The sequence below is a fragment of the Gorilla gorilla genome, chromosome 21, assembly GCF_029281585.2.
Source record: "Gorilla gorilla gorilla isolate KB3781 chromosome 21, NHGRI_mGorGor1-v2.1_pri, whole genome shotgun sequence".
Classification (NCBI taxonomy): Eukaryota; Metazoa; Chordata; class Mammalia; order Primates; family Hominidae; genus Gorilla; species Gorilla gorilla.
In genome coordinates this window covers 27,538,465-27,559,702 of record NC_073245.2, presented here as the reverse complement: position 1 = coordinate 27,559,702, position 21,238 = coordinate 27,538,465, and the positions used below count along the sequence as shown (strand labels likewise).

Below are 21,238 nucleotides of genomic sequence, written 5' to 3'. Positions count from 1 at the left end.
TACATTCTGAACATTCCTTACTGCCCATAGCCTGGTGCTGATGGATCAGACAGCCCCAAGGGCCCTGGCATCTATTTTAGGAAAAGGCTAAATATGTTTAAGTATATGCATGGGAAGGATACAGTACCACATGGTGACATTATTGATTTCCCTATTAGTCTTTATGGTAGAGTAAAAATCATATACCACTATTTTATAACATTAAAGATTGACCAATTATGTATGTTTTTCAGATAATAGCATGCTTCTTGAGTTAAACAGTGAGAAAATGGAGTACAAAGTAGTACAATTATCTCAACCAGTGGTTCTTAATCCCTCTTAGGCCATGTATATTTCCCTTGGGATTCTTTTTTTTTTTTTTTTGAGACAGAGTCTCGCTCTGTTGCCCAGGCTGGAGTGCAGTGGCGTGATCTTGGCTCACTGCAACCTCCACCTCCCAGGCTTAAGCAATTCTCTTGCCTCAGCCTCCCGAGTAGCTGGGATTACAGGCGCGTGCCACCACGCCTGGCTAAGTTTTTGTATTTTTTAGTAGAGATGGGGTTTCACCATGCTGGCCAGGCTGGTCTCAAACTCCTGACCTTGTGACCCGCCTGCCTTGGCCTCCCAAAGTGCTGGGATTACAGGCGTGAGCCATCGCTCCCGGCCTGGGATTCTTATAAAAAGTATAAATCCTCTGGGCGCGGTGGCTCATGCCTGTAATCCCAGCACTTTGGGAGACCGAGGTGGACCGATCATGAGGTCAGGAGTTCGAGACCAGTCTGGCCAACATAGTGAAACCCTATCTCTACTAAAAATACAAAAAATTAGCCAGATGTGGTAGTGTGCGCTTGTAATCCCAGCTACTTGGGAAGCTGAGGCAGGATAATTGCATGAACCCAGGAGGCAGAGGTTGCAGTGAGCCGAGATCGCGCCATCATACTCCAGCCTGGGTGACAGTGTGAGACTCCATCTCAAAACAAAACAAATAAAAAAAAAGTATAAACCCTCTCTCTAGAGAGACGGACATTTGTTTCTACTCACAAAGCTTGGCCTATAACCTTAGGGAGCTCATGAACTGCCCTGAAGCCCATCTAATAAATTAAATATTTCAAGAAAGTTTTTGGGAAATGTTCTAAAACGCAAATCCAGTGCAAGGATAAATGAACAGTCCCACGGTTCCTTGCATACACACATACACACATCAAGGGCAGAGTGGGCATCACACCTCTCATCAACACAGAGCCTTTCAGAACTTTATAAAATAGAGCATTTTATAAAATACAAACGGTCTGAACAATACATGCAGAAACGCAGCTTGTTTTTATTCATTCATTCAGCACTATATCCTGGGGATCTCTCCAAGTTGTCTTCCATTTTTCATAAGCATGATACATTCTTTTTTTTTTTTTTTTTTTGAGGTGAAGTTTCACTCTGTTGTCTGGGCTGGAGTGCAGTGGTGCGACCTGGGCTCACTGCAACCTCTACCTCCCATGTCCAAGCGATTCTCCTGCCTCAGCCTCCCGAGTAGCTGGGATTACAGGCACCTGCCACCATGCCCAGCTACTTTTTTTGTATTTTTAGTACAGACAGGGTTTCACTGTGTTAGCCAGGATGGCCTCCATCTCCTCACCTCGTGATCTGCCTGCCTCGGCTTCCCAAAGTGCTGGGATTACAGGCATGAGCCACGATGCCCAACCTCCATGATACATTCTTTTTACACTTCTGATCTGGTTGTTGTACTTCCGGAGAAAGAAAAATGAACACAAAATATTCAGAAAGGGGCAAACAAGGAAATCAAGCATTTTTTAAAGGATAGATGAAATGAGTTCAGACTCTTCAGCATGTAGGATTGAGTGTAATCACAAGTCATAAAATCATGAAGGATAGGAATGAAGAGACTAGAAATTTCACAGTAAACCTTAACATATAAAAACAAGAGAGTTTTTCTAAAAGCTCAGAATAAGTCACTTTAGAAAAAATGAAAGGACTGTTTCACACAGTGGTTAAGAAAGGGAGGAAAGTGACAGAGGAGGAAAAAGCATGTCACAGACAGCAATGGGCTGGTCGTGGCAAGCTCTCTGGTTGGGACTCATTTTTCCCCAGCTCGTCCCATTATTCCCTGCAGACTTCTGCCTCACCCGCTGCTACTACAGGGCAGGAAAAACTCAGAACCAGCAAAGCGCCCACCCCAGAGGCTGCCAGGTAATGTCAGGGCAGTGCTGAAGCCCTGCTGGGATATGGAGGTGATACCAATGCATGCAGGTGGGCATCTTGTTTATATTCACAATGGGAAGCCACTGTCAAATCTAACTGAACATTTTTTCATTTAGATTTGAGGATGTTTCCTGAGGTCCTACTGTGTGCCAGCTGCAGCCATGTTAGCTACCAGGAATATGAAGATGAATAAGGAGATCACAAGTGAAAACAGAAATGCCAAGATGAACTTGGCCCAAGTTCCCTTGGGAATTCTCAGGATCCTACCTGGTGCAGCAGATCACACCAGGGAGATGTTACTGGATTTTTGATGAGTGGAGCATCCACAGAGGAAGGAAGTGAGTGTTTGTTAATGACATCATTCATCACTTACGTTGGCAAATATGAATATGGAAGAGATGGCTGGAGGGTTTATTCAAAGTTGGATATTTGGAGGAAGAGAATGCCTGATGTCCTACCAAAAAAAAATTAGACCCTATGGACCAAGATACATAAGATAGATGTAGATATGTAATGGGTTTCCTCCCTGTTTTTTTATTTTCTATGGGGTCTGCTCTGGCTTACCTCCTAATTTTCCTGTCTTCTGGGGGGTAGCAGGAGGGATGTCAAATGATGGTTCAGCCAAAGAAACCCAGCTCTTCCTGATGAGGGAATTCTGAGTTGTATTCAAGGAAAACAAACACCAAAAACAGATAGCCAAAGACCAATGGTCATGATTTGAAATTTGAGTGCCTTTTACTGTAACTGTTTTGCTCCAATATTTCCACTGCCAGTCCTTCGGTGAGGTATTTGACTCTAGATAAGAGGTCCCCAACATTTTTGGCATCAAGGACTGGTTTTGTGGAAGACAATTTTTCCACAGACAGGGTGGCAGGGGGATGGTTGGCGGGAGGGTGGTTTCAGGATGAAACTGTTCCATCTCAGATCATCTGGCATTAGTTAGATTCTCACAAGGAGCATGCAACCTAGATTCATTGCATGCACAGTCCACAATAGGGTTCCCACTCCTATGAGAATCCAGTGCTGCCGCTGATCTGACAGGAGATAGAGCTCAGGTGGTCATGCTCACTGGCTGCATTCCTAACAGGCCACAGACCAATACTGGTTCATGGCCCAGGGGTGGGGACCCATGCTCTGGATGACACAAATTCTAGTCTTGCCTAGCCCTACTGTTGAGTAGCCATAGGACCTCTGCAAGGTGCACCCCTTTGGGACTCCTTCTCCCCACCTGTAAACTCAAGATGTTGACTAATTTGACCCTTTTAACTCTAAAAGGTGATGCTTGCACTCCGCAGAAGAGATACTGAGTGCCTGGCACAGTCTTAGCAATTCGTGAAGTATCCTGTCCTAGTAATACTAAGGCAGGCTCTTAAATTTTGATTTATAAACTCTAGGCCTTGGGCTCTAGACAAAACAGGGCTCTAGAGGACTTGTTTTTTTGTTGTTGTTGTTGTTGTTGTTGTTGTTTAACGGCAAAAGCAATAAATTGCTGTAGTTTTCTAGATTGTAGACTTAATGTGGTTCTCCCAACTATCCATGTCTGGGCAAAGGGAGCTGATTGACACAAGAGATCAAACAGCATTAGCTTCAACATCCTTACGTGTAAATGAGGCAAACACATCACATCTTGCAATTGGTCCTGCTTTTTTTTTTTTCTTTACTCTTCTTTTTGGAAGGGAGAGTGGAGGTGAGTGGTCGCTAAATTCAGGCCCAGTCATTAAGAGGTGGTCCCCTAGTAAAATTTTCCATGCTGGAAGTGGAAGGAATTGCTTGCTCATTTATATTCTCTATCCTGTGGAAAGCCTTCCCTCCCACCCCTTGAGCCAGTGAGTCACTTCCTCTCTGCAAACCTCTAAAGCCTCCTTTCTTTCTCAGCCCAGACCTGGCCCTCTGGAGAGGGTTTTGGAGTCGTGGGTAGGCAGGGTACCTCAGGCAGCAGGCAGCACACCTTGGATGTGAGCTGAATGGATTTTCAAATTTCACAGAAGGAGCCTCCATGCTGGAGAAAGTATGTAAGTGTTCTGATAAATGCCAAGTGTTGGATTCTAGGTTTAGCATTTTTTCTTTTTGCTTTAAAGAACTCTAGGAAAGAAACTCCCGTAGAAGGTACAGCAAGCGGGTTGCACATTTGTTTTATGACTCATGGAAATTTCTAAAATGATAAATATTGGCTCAGCAGTAGTCTGACATAAGACACACTCAACTAAAGCACCATGGTTACAAGAAACAAGAAGTGCATATTCGGTAAATAAAGTGTGGCTCCACTTCCAAAAGCTTTCAGAGAAAAAAGAGCAGCACGCAAGGCCTGGATTCTTGAGTTTCCCTTCTTGAACGGCCAAAGTTCCATTTGTTTTTCCCAAGGCCAGAAACTTCCCTGAGATGACTGCAGTGTCTTCCCAGCCAGGAAGCCATTTTAAATGGTTTGGGTGCTATACTTTATTCAGTCCAGAGTCTTTTTGGCTACTGTAATGAAAAAATTTTACACATCATAAAAATTAATGAGGTTGAAGAGACAAGTATTTTTCTCCTAAAAAAAAAAAAAAAGGAAAGTAAATATTTTTCTTGCTGAGTAAAAACTCCCCCATCTTTGTGTGTATAAGATGCTAGGCATCTTGGAGAGATGTAAGGAATCTGGAATATCAACTTTTCAGATGAAATTTAGAGAATGTGAGCCACAAATAATGGCTGGGGTCCTCCTGAGTCGAGTTTTTATTTCTTATGAAACAAAGTCAGCATTACTTTCACTTCTCATCAGCTGATTTTAGTTTCTAAAGAAAATATAATAGACTAAAATTCATACCCAATGAAAAGGCCATTGTATCCACTTACTAACAGCTGGGAGCGAGCGGCTTGGATCTGCCTTTCAGCTGGGTTTTCCTGCATAACAGGTTTATTAACAGAGCAGCGTGACTCACGAACAGTGTTCTTTAGAATCACCCCCCAACACACACACTGGAACCACGATAAACACTTGGTAAGGAGGATCAATCACAAAATAAACTGAGGAAAGACTCAGGCTACAATTCTATGCTTCAAATAAAACAGCAAAAGAGACTGTTAGGTGCATGAAGGTCCCAGGCAAGAGACCTGGAAGAAGGCACCAAATCTGAAAAGGTGATTCAGTAAGTTAGCTGGGTCATGCCAGCAACCCTCCTACAACCACTCATGGATATATGGACTTCCTTTGAGCCAGGAGGGCCCAGGACTGAGTCACTAGAATACGTTGTAGGGGACATAGCGGGGCAGAGAAAGCTAAAGCCATTCTGTAAGCTCCTGCAGAGAAGCCCCCTTGAGGTAGGGGACAGATGAGGTGCCCCCCATGGTCTGCAACACCAGTGCAGGTGGGAAGGGATATGCAATGAGGCTCTGTATTCAAAGGCCCTTTGACCCAGCTGCTGGGAAGCGTATCTCAAATTTCTCCAAAGAGAAACTGCGAGGGCCAGATTATTCAGAGAGATTGACGTGGGACCTGGTATCAATGCTGCAGAAACGGACTTCTCCTTTGCACGGCCTGGCCCTCTGTATTTGCCCTCCCTTTGCTTTTCCACTCATCTTATATTAATCAGTGTTGCAACAGGAGGGAGCTCTCCCCACCAGTGAGGCAGTGGCAGGAGTGTCTCTGCAGGTAGCCAAGGTGATGCTGGCAGCCAGGAAGGCAGCAGTTGGGATAGCTCTGGCAAGATCAGCTCACTGGCTGCCAGGGAGAGAGCCTGGGCCCTGAGCCAGGACACGGATGGGCCTGGATCATTCTGCTGTGAGCCAAACACCATTAAAAATAATTTCAGAAGGGAAACCACTTTGGTGCATTTTTTTCTGGCTATTAAAAAAATACAGATTTATCAGGGGAAAAAAATGCTGAAAATGTCTAAGAAAGAAAATAAATGTTCCCTATTAATTTTCCTGCCACATATTTATATAATAATAAAGAGGTTGTTTTAAAAAATTTAATTATATAAATTATCTGGGAATGTCTTCTTATTAAAAAAAAAAACTCTGGGTAGAAAAATGTCACCTTCACTCCCCTGCAATTCTTTCCCCCATCACCAAATTTAAGCTCTACTACTGGTTTAAAATGTGCAGAACAAAGTCTGTCCTTCCAGGTTTTGCTTATTTACACACGCGATAGATAGATAGATAGATCAATAGATAGTAATAGATAGTTTTGTGTTCCTGTGTTTTTTTATTATTATTTTTAATTTTTTCTTTTTTAGAGATATGCTCTCAGTCTGTCACCCAAGCTGGAGTGCAGTGGTGTGATCGTAACTCACTGCATCCTCAAACTCCTGGGTTCAAGAGATTCTCCCACCTCAGTCTCCCAAGTAGCTGGGAGTACAGGCACACACCACCATGCCCAGCTAACTATTGTATTTTTTTGTAGAGTCTTGCTATGTTGCCCAGGCTGGTCTCAAACTCCTGGCCTCAAGCAGTCCTCCCGCCTCGGCCTCCAAAAGTGCTGGGGTTACAGGCATGAGCCACTGCACCCAGCTGATGATTGTATTTTAAATTTTGCTTAAGAAAGCCTTTCTACCACCAATATTTCATTTGGAATTAGTTTTATATATTGTGAGATACCTAATTTTATTTTTTCTCAAATATATATCCATTTTCCCCAAAACTTTTTGTCTAACTAGCCTATCCTTTCCCATTGGTATAAAATGTCATTTTTACCATCTATTCCATTCCCATGTAGAAATGGACCAACATGGCTCTATTGCTTGCTCTATTCTCTCCACTGATTTCTTCATTCTTATACAAATATCACCTTTTTCATTACTCTGGCTTTATTGTATATTTTAAATATTTGATGTGCTCTTGTTCTTCTTGTAAAAATTGTCCTTAGTTATCCTTATATATTTTCTCTTTCATATGAATTTGACAATCTTCTTGTGAAGTTCTATTTAAAAATCTTGACGGTATTTGATTGGTATTGCACAGTTTTTAATCATCAATTTGTGGGGAATCCATTATCTTTACAATATTGATTCTTTTCACCTGTGAACATGGCATGTTTCTGTGATTCTTATTGTTTTGTTTGTTTATTTTGTTTTGTTTTTTGAGACAGGGTCTCGTTCTGTTGCCCAAGCTGGAGTGCAGTGGCACGATCTCAGTTTACTGCAACCTCTGCCTCCTGGGTTCAAGCGATTCTCATGCCTCAGCCTCCCAGGTAGCTGGGATTACTGGTGTGGGCCACCATGCCTGGCTAATTTTTCTATTTTTAGTAGAGACAGGATGTCACAATGTTGGTCAGGCTGGTGTCCAACTCCTGACCTCAGGTGATCTGCCCACCTCGGCCTCCTACAGTGCTGGGATTACAGGCATGAACCACCACTGCTGGCCATGTTTCTGTAATTGTTTGGGCATTCCTTTGTGACTATCAGTAAAACTTTGTACTATTCTTTTTTTTTTTTTTTTTTTTTGTGAGATAGGATCTCACTCTGTCACCCAGGCTGGAGCGCAACGGCACGAACACAGCTCACTGCAGCCTCAAGAGATCCTCCTGCCACAGCCTCCCATGTAGCTGGGACCACAGGCATGCACCACCATGCCTGGCTAATTTGTTTTAATTTTTTGTAGAGACAGGGTCTCACTTTGTTGACCAGGCTGGTTTCAAACTCCTGGGCTGATGTGATTCTCCCACCTCGGCCTCCCAAAGTGCTGGGATTACAGGCATAAGCCACTGCACCTGGCCTACTTTTCTTCATGTAGAGTCTATGCATGGCTTAATTGGATTATTTCAAGGTATTTTGTGATTTTTAATTAATTATAATTCATTATTGTTTATTAAAGATAAACATTTGATTTTGTTTATTAGTCTTATAGCCAGCCATCTTACTGAGCCCTCATTAATTCTAATACTTTTCCTCTTAATTTTCTTAGATGTTTTGGGAATGAGATATAAGCAACCAATGAGAGTTCTATTTCTTTGTTTCTAATTTTTATAACTAATTTCTAATTCTTGTCATTGCATGGGTTAGGTTTGGAAGCATAATGCTGACTGGTGGTGATCCTTATCTTGTTCCTGACTTTGGTGGAAAAGCTTCTAATATTCCATCATCTCTTCTGCTCTTTCTGTTAGGCTTCTGGCAGATATCCTTTAATATGTCAAATAAATTTCTTGTCTTATTTTTGTAAGAGTTTTCATCAGTGGTGGGTATTTAGTTTCATTAACTAGGTGTTACCCTCCTTTAATTTGTTAATGTAGTAAATTGTATTAATGGATTTGCTAATGCCAAACAATTGTGGCCTTCTATGATACATTCTGCTCGGGCTTGAGGTGTGTTCTCTGGAACTACTGCTAGATATGGTTTATTAGTCATTTACTTAGGATCTTTACATTTATTTTCACAAGGAAGGCCTATGTTTTATTTTGGTTTTGTGTTTGTGAAAACACAAAATAAAGAATAAATTGGGACTATTTCCTTCTTTGCCTTTTCTCTGAACAAGTTATATAAGGCAAGACTTACCTGTACCTTAAAGCTTTGATAGTATTGGCCTGAGAAACCAGCAGGTCCTTAGACCTGATCTTAAACATAAATCTAACAAAGTCAGCCTTAAACTAATTTTTATATTTTCTTTTGTTCTTCTCAAGTTTTCTATTTCTTGAGTCAACTTTGGCACTTCGTCTTTTTTTCTAGAAAATCATGCATTTTATGTAGATTTTAAATTTGGGGGACATAATACTGTACATAATAGTTTCTATTCCCTAATGCTAAAAATATGCCATCTGCAACTGTAGTTTAATTATCTTTGTGCCAAAGATAATTACATTGTGACTTCTCTTGTATTTACTCAGACTTGCCATCAGAAATATATATGTATATATATATATATATATATGTTTATATATATATATATATATATATATGTTTATATATTTTTAACAGGTCTTTTCAAAGATCCCAATTCTAACTGATATAAGATGAGCTCTCTACTAGTAAATCCGAAAGGCCTTGATGATCACCTTATCTAAAGTAGTTTGCCACCCCACTTGCCTCCACTGTCTATCCTGTTTCTGTTCTATATGATTTTTGAAGCACTTATCAGCAACTGACACATTGTATATTTGTTTAGTTGTTTATTGTCTCTTTAACCCTAATAGAATATCTGCTCCATAAGTATAGGTACTTTGTTTTCTTCATCACTGAATTGCCAATGAATTTTTCGAATATCACTTGGCACATAGATGATAAACACTAAATATTTGTTGAAGTTGTTGATTGAAGTAATTGTTCTTTCATTGAGGATTTTTGTTTTTGTTTTTTTGTCTACCCTGTGAATTTTATTCCATGGATTTTAGTTGTTCTTGTTGAGTTTGGCATTTCATCCTCATAGTTTCTTCCCCACCACTTTCCTGAAACTGCTTTTACTCATATGACTATGGAACGTCACATTGCTAAATCCAATGGCCAATTCTTAGTCCTCATCTCATACAACATAGTCAGTCATATCTTCTCTTCACTTTGAAACACTTTACTTACTTGGCTTCCAGAATCCCACACTCTCTTCCTGATTTTCCACCTACCTATCTGGTCCTTTTCAGGCTCCTTTGCTGGTTCCTCTTCATCTCCTAACCGCTGATCTCCAGAGTCTCCATGCATACTAAGTTCTTAGACTTCTTCTCTTTACTCTCTGCACTAATTCCCTTAGTTTTCTGATTCAGTTTCATGACTTTAAATATCTTCTCTCTGCTGTATGTTCCCAAATTTATGTCTATCCTTGACCTCTCTCCAGATTTCTGACTTGTAGATGCAACTGTCTATTCAACACTTGCCCTTGGATGTTTCATAGACATCTCAACTTCTCATAATTAAAACAGAAATCTTGATATTTTTCCCCCAAATCTGCTTCACTTCCAGTCTTCCCCATCTTGTAAATGTCAATTTCATCCTTCCAGCTTCAGATTTTATCCTTGTCTCTTCTCTTTCATATCCCACATCAGTACATTCTGTTGGTTCTACCCTCAAAATATATCCAGAATTCTATCACTCCTCATTACCTCCATTGCTATCACCCTGGTCTAACTCACCATCACCTCTAAACTGGATTACTGCAATGGTCTCTTGGCTGGTCTCTCTGCTTCTGCTATTCTCAGCACAGCCATGAAAGCCATCCTGTTAAGTTGTAGGTCAGTTTATGCCACTTCCTTGCCAAAATTCTCAAAGGCTTCCCTTTACTCTCACAGTGAAGCCAAATCCTTATGGAGGATTTGTAGAAATCCTGTGGGATCTGTCCTCTCGTTGCCCTTCCTGACCTCATCTGACCCGCACTCTATCCTCACCTGCCCCACTCTTGCCATGATGGCCTCTGCACCCTTCCTTGAACAAACCAGGCACATCCCATTACATTTATTCTTCCCCATGTTTAGAACGCTCTTTCTTCAAGAATCCAAATGGCTTTCCCATCACTTCCTTCCGTTCTCTACTCAGATGTAACCTCCTCAGTGAGGTCTTCTCTGACCACCCTGTCTAAAATTACCAGATGCCCCACCATCCTCCCAGTTCCCTTTTCTTTATTTTTCTCTGTAACACTTATCACCACTTATTATACTCTATTTTTCACTTATTTATCTTATTTACTTTCTGTTTTCTCCAATTGAATATAAGCTCCACAAGAACAGGGATCAGGGATTTTTATTTTCTTCTTTTTTTTTTCTTTTTGAGAGAGAGTCTTGCTGTTGTCGCCCAGGCTGGAGTGCAATGGTGTGATCTCGGCTCACTGAAACCTCTGTCTCCTGGGTTCAAACAATTCTCCTGCCTCAGCCTCCTGAATAGCTGGGATTACAGGTGCCTGCCACCATGCCCAGCTAATGTTTTTGTATTTTTAGTAGAGACGAGGTTTCACCATGTTGGTCAGGCTGGTCTTGAACTCCTGACCTCAGGTGATCCACCCGCCTCTGCCTCTCAAAGTGCTGGGATTACAGGTGTGAGCCGTCACACCCAGCCTTATTTTATTTTTTTCACTTCTGTATCCCAAGGCCCAGAAGAGTGTTGGCACAGAGTAGGTTGTCAATACATATTTGTTGAATAAATACATGAATAAGATTCGTGGTGTAGATGTACAAGTGATTTCAGGTACAGATGTGATGCCTAAGGGTAGCAGCCATCTGTGAGCTTGGGCACTGATATAGTTTGGATGTTGTCACCTCTAAATTTCAAGTTGAATTGTAATCCCCAATGTTAGAAGAGGGGCCTGGTGGGAGGTGATTGGATCGTGGGTGTGGATCACTCATAAACGGCTTAGCACCTTCTCCCTGGTACTGTCTTTGTGACAGTGAGTGAACTCTTGCGAGATCTGGTCATTTAAAAGTGTGTGGCACCTCCCTGCCTTCCTCCCACTCTCACTGTGTGACCAGACAACTCCCCCTTTGCCTTCTACCATGAGTAAAAACTCCCTGAGGCCTCCCCAGAAGCCGAGCAGATGCTGGTGCCATGCTTCCTGTACAGCCTGCAGAACCGTGAGCCAACTAAACCTCTTTTCTTTATAAATTACCCAGTCTAAGGTATTTATAGCAATGCAAGTATGGCCTAATACAGGCGCTAAGCCACATACTAAAGCCAGCAGAGTGAAGAGTTGGAATGAACCTGGGACTGAAGGCTCCACCACACTCGCCCTGAACTGCCTACCTCTGGACTGCATGTCATCATGTTAGGGAAGCAGGAGCATAGGAGAGCCAGAGTGGCACCATTTTAAAATCAACTCCATCATAAAACTGGCAAGGCACATTTCTTGTCTATCATGACCTGTGGTTATATGATGTTTACAGCTGAGGAAACAGCTTAACAATGCCTGCAAGGATAAACTATGACAGAAAAAAATGTCCAGATGTCCTGGTATTGCATAATAATACATGCTTTTAAAATGATTGTAGTTGGCCAGATACGGTGGCTCATGCCTGTAATCCCAGCACTTTGGGAGGCCGAGGCGGGTGGATCACCTGAGGTCAGGAGTTTAAGACCAGCCTGGCCAACATGGTGAAACCCCATCTCTACTAAAAATACAAAAATTAGCTGGGTGTGGTGGTGGGCAGATGGGCACCTGTAATTCCATCTACTCAGGAGGCTAAGGCAGGAGAATAGCTTGAACCTGGGTGGCAGAGGTTGCAGTGAGCTGAGATCACGCCATTGCCCTCCAGCCTGGGAGATAAGAGTGAAACTCCGTCTCAAAAAAAAAAAAAAGGATTGTAGTCATGCTTTGATGTACTTATGCACTAAAATGCCAAGAACAGTTTTCTTTAAATCAACAAACTAATAAATTTTGTGACACTGTTAGCCCCCCAACAGGTAGATATAGCTTAACTTTTATATAGGTAAGACCCTATATAAGAAAAATTTAAAACAAAGATGAGACATTTCTCCTCTTGCTTTCTGAGGACACCCTACTCTGTAACTAAGTGGCTTTTAATAAGCTTTCTCTTCTCACTGTACTCTGTGACTTGCCTTGACTTCTTTCCTGCACAAAGTCCAAGAACCCACTCTTGGTGTCTGGGTCAGGACCCCTTTCCTGGCAACAATTAGAGAAAAATAATCCTTATGTGGTTAAGCCTGTTATGTGCATCTGAAAGCAATCCTGAGTGGTACTACCTCACGGCCTGGAAAGGTTGAGAACTATTCTGAGGGTAAATAGAGAAGTGGGCTTGGGACAGATCTCCTAGTGATATGGTTTGGATCTATGTCCCCACCCAAATTTCATGTCTAATTGTAATCCCCAGTGTTGCAGATGGGACCTAGTGAGAGGTGATTGGATCATAAGGGTAGATCCTTTATGAGTGGCTTACTTTTTATTTAATTAATTTATTTATTTTTGAGACAGGGTCTTGCCCTGTTTCCCAGGCTGGAGTGTAGTGGCATGATCTTGGCTTACTGCAACTTCTGCCCCCCGGGTTTAAGTGATTCTTGTGCCTCAGCCTCCTGAGTAGCTGGGATTACAGGTGTGTGCCAGCACGCCAGGCTAGTTTTTGTATTTTTAGTACGGACGAGGTTTCACCATGTTTCCCAGGCTGGTCTCGAACTCCCAACCTCAAGTGATTCACCCTCCTTGGCCTCCCAAAGTGCTGGGATTACAGGCATGAGCCTACTGTGCCTGGACTGTGAATGGTTTGGCACCATCCCTTTGGTGCTGTTCTCGTGATAGAGTTCTCATGAGATCTGCTTGTTTCAAAGTGTGAAGCACCTCCCCACTCTCTGTCTTGCTCCTGCTCTGGTGATGTAAAACGTGCTTGCCCCTGCTTGCCTTCTGCCATGATTGTGAGTTTCCTGAGGCTTCCCCAGAAGCAGAACCTGCCATGCTTCTTGTACAACCTAAGGAACCATGAGTCAATTAAACCTCTTTTCTTTATAGATTACTCAGTCTTGGTATTTCTTTATAGCAGTGCGAGTACAGACTAATACAACCAGGAACCCCAGTAATTCAAAGATGTGATATTTAAGAGGATCCATTCCAGAGGCTGAGAAGGAATAACAAACATGACAAAACATAGAAGCAACTGGATTCATGGAGCCAAGATCAAGTGCTGCAAAAGGGAAATATGGGGCTGGCATAGTGGCTGACACCTATAATCCCAACACTTTGGGAGGCCTAGGCAGGAGAATCACTTGAGACAAAGAGTTTGAGACCAGCCTGGGCAACATAGTGAGACTCTATCTCTACAAAAAATAATTTAAAAATTAGCCTGATGTGGTGGCATGTGCTTGTAGTCCCAGCTATTTGGGAGGCAAGGGCAGGAGGACCCCTTGAGCCCAGGAGTTTGAGGCTATACTGAGCTATGATCACACCACTGCACTCCAGCCTGGGTGACAGAGCAAGACCTCATCTAAAAAACAAACAAACAAACAAACAAACAAAACTACCACCACCAAAAAACAATAAGTATAAGAATCTGTTTTCTTTTGTAAAAATACACAGTTGGAGACTGGTTATTTTACCAAGGCTTTGACTGAAATGTTATGCTTTTAGACTGATTTTTTAAAAATTGAGGTTGACTCCAAGAACTGATAAAAGCTCCTTGGAGAAGACTGGCATCATACTCGGTCTATGCAGTCTCTGTACTTGGTAAGAAAAGAATGTCACTTTCTAATGGCCCAAGAACCCCAAGTTATCTTGGGACCTCCAGAGGAGAGGAATTCACCCAATTCATACAGGTGTTTGCAGGAACAGATAAATTTGTGGCTGGGCTTGAGGCTTTAACAAGTCTGAATCTGAGATTCCTTATGTAAAAAGTTTCAGCAAAGCCAGTTTAAGAGAGCCTATAAGGCAAATAATTATTATTGGTGCAACTTTATGCAAATCATCAGGCCAAGAATAGTAAGACTAAAACTTATTTTGTAAATAAATTGATCGTACCATAATTTGTTTTTAATAAAAATGAGAGACCAGAAAGAAAAACATTATCATACATATGCTATTAGATTCTAGCCTTGTCTGTCGTTTTTGAGGGTTTTTCTTTTTTTTTTTTTGCATTATTTTCTGCAATTTGGACTAGATCTTAAATTCTTTCCAGGCTACAACTCCAAACTAACATTCTCTGGATAGATTATGCCCACTATTAATATTTGTTTTTCCCCCATTTCCATAAAAATGCCTCTATTGGCTGGGTGCAGTGGCTCACAACTGTAATCCCAGCACTGTCGGAGGCTGAGGCAGGCAGATCCCCTGAGGTCAGGAGTTTGAGACCAGCCTGGCTAAGATGGTGAAACCCCTGTGTCCACTAAAAATACAAAAAAAAAAAAAAAATTGGCCGGGCATGGTGGCATAAGCCTGTAATCCCAGCTACTTGAGAGGCTGAGGCAGAAGAATTGATTGAGCCTGTGAGGCAGAGGTTGCAGTGAGCTGAGATTGCGCCACTGCACTCCAGCCTGGGCGACAGAATGAGACCTTGTTTCAAAAAAAAAAAAAAAAGAAAGAAAAAGAAAAGAAACATGTCTCATTAAAAATCCACTTGCTTTATGTTTTAGACAGCAGGAGGCTGGTTTTCCAACCAATTCACTTAGATTCCAAATGCCATCCAATTTCTTTTTACAAACATTGTTAAACTGGGCTTAAGCATTTTATTAATTATCATTGGGTGCTATTTGATTTTTAAAATAATTATTTGTTATATTCAACAGGGGTACAGATGGTTAAAGTTTATGTCTTCCAGGCTTCAACAGTTCTGAATCAAGCTAATAATGGCCCAGCTATTCCAATCCACACTATCCCAGGAGGAGCCCAGTTTTTACAGGTCTTTAAAACAGTAAGCGAGAGATTTCAATGCCCTCAAAATTAGGCAAGGATGACAACCCTGCTCAGCAGGAAGCAGCTTCGGAAGATGAGATCTTTGGCCCTGTCTCCTTAAGAATAAGAAGGATGAAATCTCTCTGGGGGAATCGAGGTACGATAGGAATGGGACAGACTTCCTCCCTCATATATATATTTATTTATTTATTTTACTATTTTTTCCTTAATTATATTTAATTTTTTACAGACACAAAGTCTTACCATGTTGCCCTGACTAGTCTCAAACTCCCGGACTCAAGGAATACTCCTGCCTCTGTTACTGGAAAAAGGAGTTGACATTGTTTGGCTCTGTGTCCCCACCCAAATCTTTTTTTTTTTTTTTTTTTTTTGAGATGGAGTCTTGCTCTGTCACACAGGCTGGAGTGTAGCAGTGGCATGATCTCAGCTCACTGCAACCTCTGCCTCCCAGGTTCAAGCAATTCTCCTGCCTCAGCCTCCCAAGTAGCTGGGATTACAGGTACCTGCCACCACACCCGGCTAATTTTTGTATTTTTAGTAGAGACAGGGTTTCACCATGTTGGCCAGGCTGGTCTCGAACTCCTGACCTCGTGATCCACCTACCTCGGCCTCCCAAAGTATTGGGATTACAGGCGTGAGTCACCGCTCCTAGCTGAAACAAAGAGCTGCTTTCTTCTTTTTTTTTTTTTGTTTTTTAAATGGAGTCTCACTCTGTAGCCCAGGCTGGAATGCAGTGTGGTGTGATCTTGGCTCACAGCAACCTCCACCTCCCGGGTTCAAGGGATCCTCCTGCCTCAGCCTCCCGAGTAGTGGGGACTACAGGTGTGCACCACCACACCCAGCTAATTTTTATATTTTTAGTAGAAACGGGGTTTCACCATGTTGGTCCAGGCTGGTCTCAAACTCCTGTCCTCAGGTGATCCACCTGCCTTGGCCTCACAAAGTGCTGGGATTACAGGCATGAGCCACTTCGCCCAGCCCCAAATCTTATCTTTAATTGTAATTTCCACATGTTGAGAGAGGACGTGTAATCCCCACGTGATTGGATTATGGCGGCGGTTTCTCCATGCTGTTCTCATGATAGTGAGTGAATTCTCATCAGATTTGATGGTTTTATAAATGGTAGTTCTTCCCGCAGTCTCACGTGCTCTCCCTCTCTCTCACCTGTCACAATGTAAGACATGCCTGCTTCCCCTTCTGCCATGATTGTAAGTTTTCTGAGGCCTCCTCAGCCACGCGAAGCTGTAAATCAATTAAGCCTCTTTCCTTTATAAATTACCCAGCCTTGGGAAGTTCTTTATAGCAGTGTGAAAATGGACTAATACAGTGGTCTTGATCCAGACCCCAGGAGGAGATTCTTGCATCTCGCACAGGAAAGAATTCAAGGTAAGTGGTAAAGTGTGATGAAAGACGAGATAGTTTATTGGAAGCTACTCTGTCACAGAGTAGCACATTTTCAGAAAGCAAGAGGAGGAACACACCATTTTTGTTTCAAGTTTTTCTCATATGGGGTCTTGTCTATGTAAAGACTAAACTAAGCTGTGCCAATGTGCAGGTGGGCCGACAGCATGACAAAATTTATTATTCTGTTCATTTAAAGAAAACTATCTTTGGCATTTTAGTGTGCAAGTACATCAAAGCATAAGTATAATGATCTTGAAAGCATATCTTGTTATTGGTATTGGGACATCTAGGCTTTCTGTTGTTGTAGGAGTTTGCCCTTGCAGGCATTACCAAGCTGCCTCCTAGGTTGTAAACACCTTAGGACCATGGGTTGTGACTGGAAAAGAGTGTGCCTCGCTAGTTTTAAGATGGAGTTGATTTTAAAATGTTTTCACTCTGGCTGTCTTAGGCTCCTGCTTCTCTAACACCATGGCCTTTCAAAGTGTTGGGATTACAGGCATAAGCCACCATGCCGGGCCCCCTCCTTCATAATGTTTAACCATGCCTTTTACTTAAAGAATTCAAGGAACTGGCCTTAGGAAATCTAAATATCAAACCAAGGAAGGAATGCTGAGCAATTGATTTACAGCCTTGTTGATGCTGGCCAGACCATCAGATGGCCCATTACTCAAGATAACCATCACAACCAGTTATGCCACCTGCATACCCTACCTCTTCTGTGCTTCGTCCAGCCCAGCCCGCAAACCCTACCCCCAGTGTCAATGCTCATGCTTTGCCTAATAAAAAAAAGCCCTACCTGCTCTTTTTGGAAAGTCAGTCAGGCAATTCTCTTTTTCTCTTGTGCTACCTCCCTTTTGCCTGGGCATAAGCTTCACTGAAGCCTCGCCTGGGAAAACTCTTTTGTCCTCATGTCAATTTCTATTGCATTGAGAGCCCAAGAATGAGAGGTTAGTAAAATATTGACTTTCCCCTTTTCACACAACAAGAACACAAATGATCAGATTATGTAACAGATACATTTCTCAGCTTGGGAATGCAGTTTGTAGGTGTTAATGATCATTTTAGTATTTGAACCTTTGTCTGGATGCATGGGAAAGTCTTAAAATGTTATTTGTCCTAAAAACTTGATTGGTTTCAGTTACTGCGGAAGCCTATTATTACAGCTGCTAAAAGCTTGATGATTTTTGGAAAAAGAGGGATGTTTTACGTTTTCATGACGGCTTGGCTATTCCACAGCACTATGAAAAATAACAGATACATCTGTATCTTTAGGTGATGGATATTCAGGAGGTGGTAAGAGGTTCAAAACAGAATTATGGTTTTAACTCCATATATTATTCCCAACTCTGTGTTGATTTAATGGGAACTCTCATACTGATTTTTTTAAGTTAGGTAATTTATTTCTTGTCTTAGTACTTCCATTAAAACCAGCATAGAGTGGACACAGCTCTTTTGTTTTGTTACATTATTATCTCTAGAGAGCTGATCTATTAAAATAACTATGTAGAGGTACTTCAGCTAATTTGATTACCTGAAAACAATAATGTGGGGCTGTAGCAGTGACTGTGCTGCACCCCCGTACCCCCTCAGCACTCACCTCTATGTGCTAAAGCCTGCTTACTCTAAACCATCTGCCACTTTCTGTCCCACAAGTGCTGCACAATTGGGAGTTGGGGCTGTGTAGGGAGCAGCCCTCAACCAATGATGGATAGGGGATTGGTGGATAAGTACCCAGCTTCGCATCCCTTGCCTGGGATATCTCTGTGATGCATTCTACTCTGTCTCCTAGAACCCTTAGATATGTTGAGATCCAGTTGCCCCCATGGTGATGGTGGTCACCCTGCCATCATTGGCTACTTTCCCTTCCCCATCTCACTTCCCCACTCTTCTACTGGTGTCCTGGGATCATGTCCAAAATACACTACTTGTACTCAAATCCTTGCCACAGAGTTGGCTCCTGGGGGACTTCAAGCTAAGACGGATGCTTAAAATAAACATAGACCATGTGCAAAAAATAAAGGCAGATATTTGTTAAGCACTTACCATATGCCAGACAACATTTAAGTCTCACAACAACTCTTTTGGGAACTTCTATCACCTCCAGTTTATACATGAAGCATGTGAGGCTTAGAGAGGTTCAGTGTCTTGTGTAAGTCATGTAGCTAATGGGTCATGAAGGATTTAAATCCAGACTGTTTAACTTAAGCGGACATAGTTTTCATGACCACATGTCCTACAACAGCATATCAAGTTGCTTCGCATATCTTCACTGGTACATATTTCATAAGCTTTTGAGGGCATTTTGCTGGTGGATTTTTCTGATAGATGAGCTGATAGATTTTTTTGTAACCTATCAACAGTAATAATGTTGCATAACTTGGATGAGTCTGCATTCACCCAATGGAAATCTGAGTCACATGCCAGAAGGTTTTTTTTTTTTCCAGCCACGTGAAGAAGTTCAATAATGTTTTATTTTCTCCTAGCTCTTCTAAAATGTTTTTGCAGCTAACACTGTTGCTGCTGTTTTTCTTAAAACTGGCTGCCCAGCTTAAAATTCATTGTGTGATAAATAAAGGTCACCATTTATGCCCTAATAACAAGTTGGATTGATCCAGGGTTTTAGTCGGTCAGGACGCTGTGTGAGGCATATTCATTCCTGATGTGAAAGACAACATTTCATGGGCTCTGGATGACCCTTCTTTGAACTGAAATGCTCTTCTGGCTGCTGACTTTATCAAGTTTTTTCTTTGTTACACGGCAAAAGACACTCTCTGCTTACCGCCACTGTTGGTCTTCAGAAAGAATGAAACAAATGATTTGTGGTTCCTAGAAAATGTTATAAAATTGTTTCCCAAGTTAGGTCACTGCAGTTACAAAATTTTTGTTTCAGTAGAGGAGTTGGCCAAAAACAACAGAGCCAATGGTCAGCCATTATTCCAGGGGAAAGAAAATATTGAGATTAGCTAGGAGTAACTGCCTCCTTTTCCACTGAAACAGAGACAGATTCCTCTAGTGGTGCCGAAGCTATTTTGAGATAAATCTGTTTCTCTCTTTATTTACTGGCTGACTTCCCTAGTTTTTGAAATTGACTTATAAAATTTTGGAAGGCATTTTAACTTTATAAGGCAATTTATTATAAATTATTTTTCAGAAACATCTTGAGCCAACTAGAAATGAAAACAAACCATGTTCTCAGGCTGTATACTCTAATTCTAGTCTAATTTTTTTAAACTTAGCATTTAAATTTAGGGTTCCATGTTAAACAATACACTTAGGAAGACTCTCTTTGAGCTTAATGAGACTGAGGAAAGAATGCCAAAATTTCCATCACCAGAGATATGGTATTATTCATAGGTAATGTGAGGTTAGTAAATGTTTAACAACTGACTTTTTTTTTTCTTTTTAAGATGGGGTCTCACTTTGTCACCAGAGCAGGCATGCGATGGTGCGATCATAGCTTACTGCAGCCCTGACCTCTTGGGCTCTAGTGATCCTCCCACCTCAGCCTCCTGAGTAGCAGAGACTACAGGTGCATGGCACCACACCTGGTGAATTTTTTTTTTTTTTTGGTAGAGATGAGGTCTCTGTATGTTGCCTAGGCTGGTCTTGAATTCCTGGGCTCAAGCAGTCCTCCCATCTCGGCCTCCTAAAGTGCAGGGATTACAGGCATGAGCCACAGTGCTTGGCCAACAGCTGACTTTCTAGGAGAGAAATGTCTTCATTTGTAGTGTTTATCATTCCTGTGGTGTAGATACTCTCACCGTTTCCAATTTCAAGCTACCGATGAGGTGTCAACCAGCTTGCAAAATTCCTGAAAATTTAGCAATTGGCTCTCATTATCTCCTAAGAGGCAACTCCAGAACACTCCTGCAGGCGACTCAGCCAGCAAGTGCCCCAAATGCAGGCAGGGGAACATTGATGTGTTGACTCTGCAATGCCCTGAAATTGATTTTGGAGGTTACAAGGACATCAGTTAGCAAACCCTCGCAAAGTGGCACTTTTGGTTACACTGTGTGTGTCACCCCAAAACTCAGGTTACCTTGATAAAATAATGTACTCTGAGAGAATTTGGTCCAAAATATCCTATTTAATTGTTGTTCTTGCCAAATCATGCAATTAGGGTCACCGAGGACAGTCCAAGTGCATTTTACAGACAAGGACCACTCACAGCTCTGTGGCTCTGGTTTAGACTGCTATGTTCAGCAAAGGCTGACCACAGAACAAAATAAGCAACCCATATCCAACTTGGATGCTACGCTTTGTAATGGATTTTGTTTTCGGTTGACATCTGAAAAGCCACAGCCATTGAGGATGCCTGGGAAGTGTCTTCATTAGCTATCACTTAAGGACCTCTCTTATTTTGTTCATCTTCTTAAAATAGAAAGCTCTTTTCCAAGGAATTAACTTTTTC

General features: G+C 41.8%; 1 protein-coding gene across 2 annotated transcripts in view; it reads left to right on the top strand.

Annotated features, from left to right (window-relative positions):
• Positions 1–3,962: 3,962 nt before the first annotated feature.
• BFSP1 (beaded filament structural protein 1) overlaps positions 3,963–21,238 on the top strand; it is a 65,131-nt gene continuing 47,855 nt past the window's right edge. Inside the window, exon 1 of one of the 2 annotated variants that reach the window (XM_063702082.1) lies at positions 3,963–4,201. In XM_063702082.1, coding sequence (XP_063558152.1) covers positions 4,158–4,201 — 44 coding nt within the window. In that variant the 5' untranslated portion in view covers positions 3,963–4,157. Of the gene's footprint in view, positions 4,206–21,238 lie in introns of both variants that reach the window. The other variant, XM_063702083.1, reaches the window with a different exon arrangement.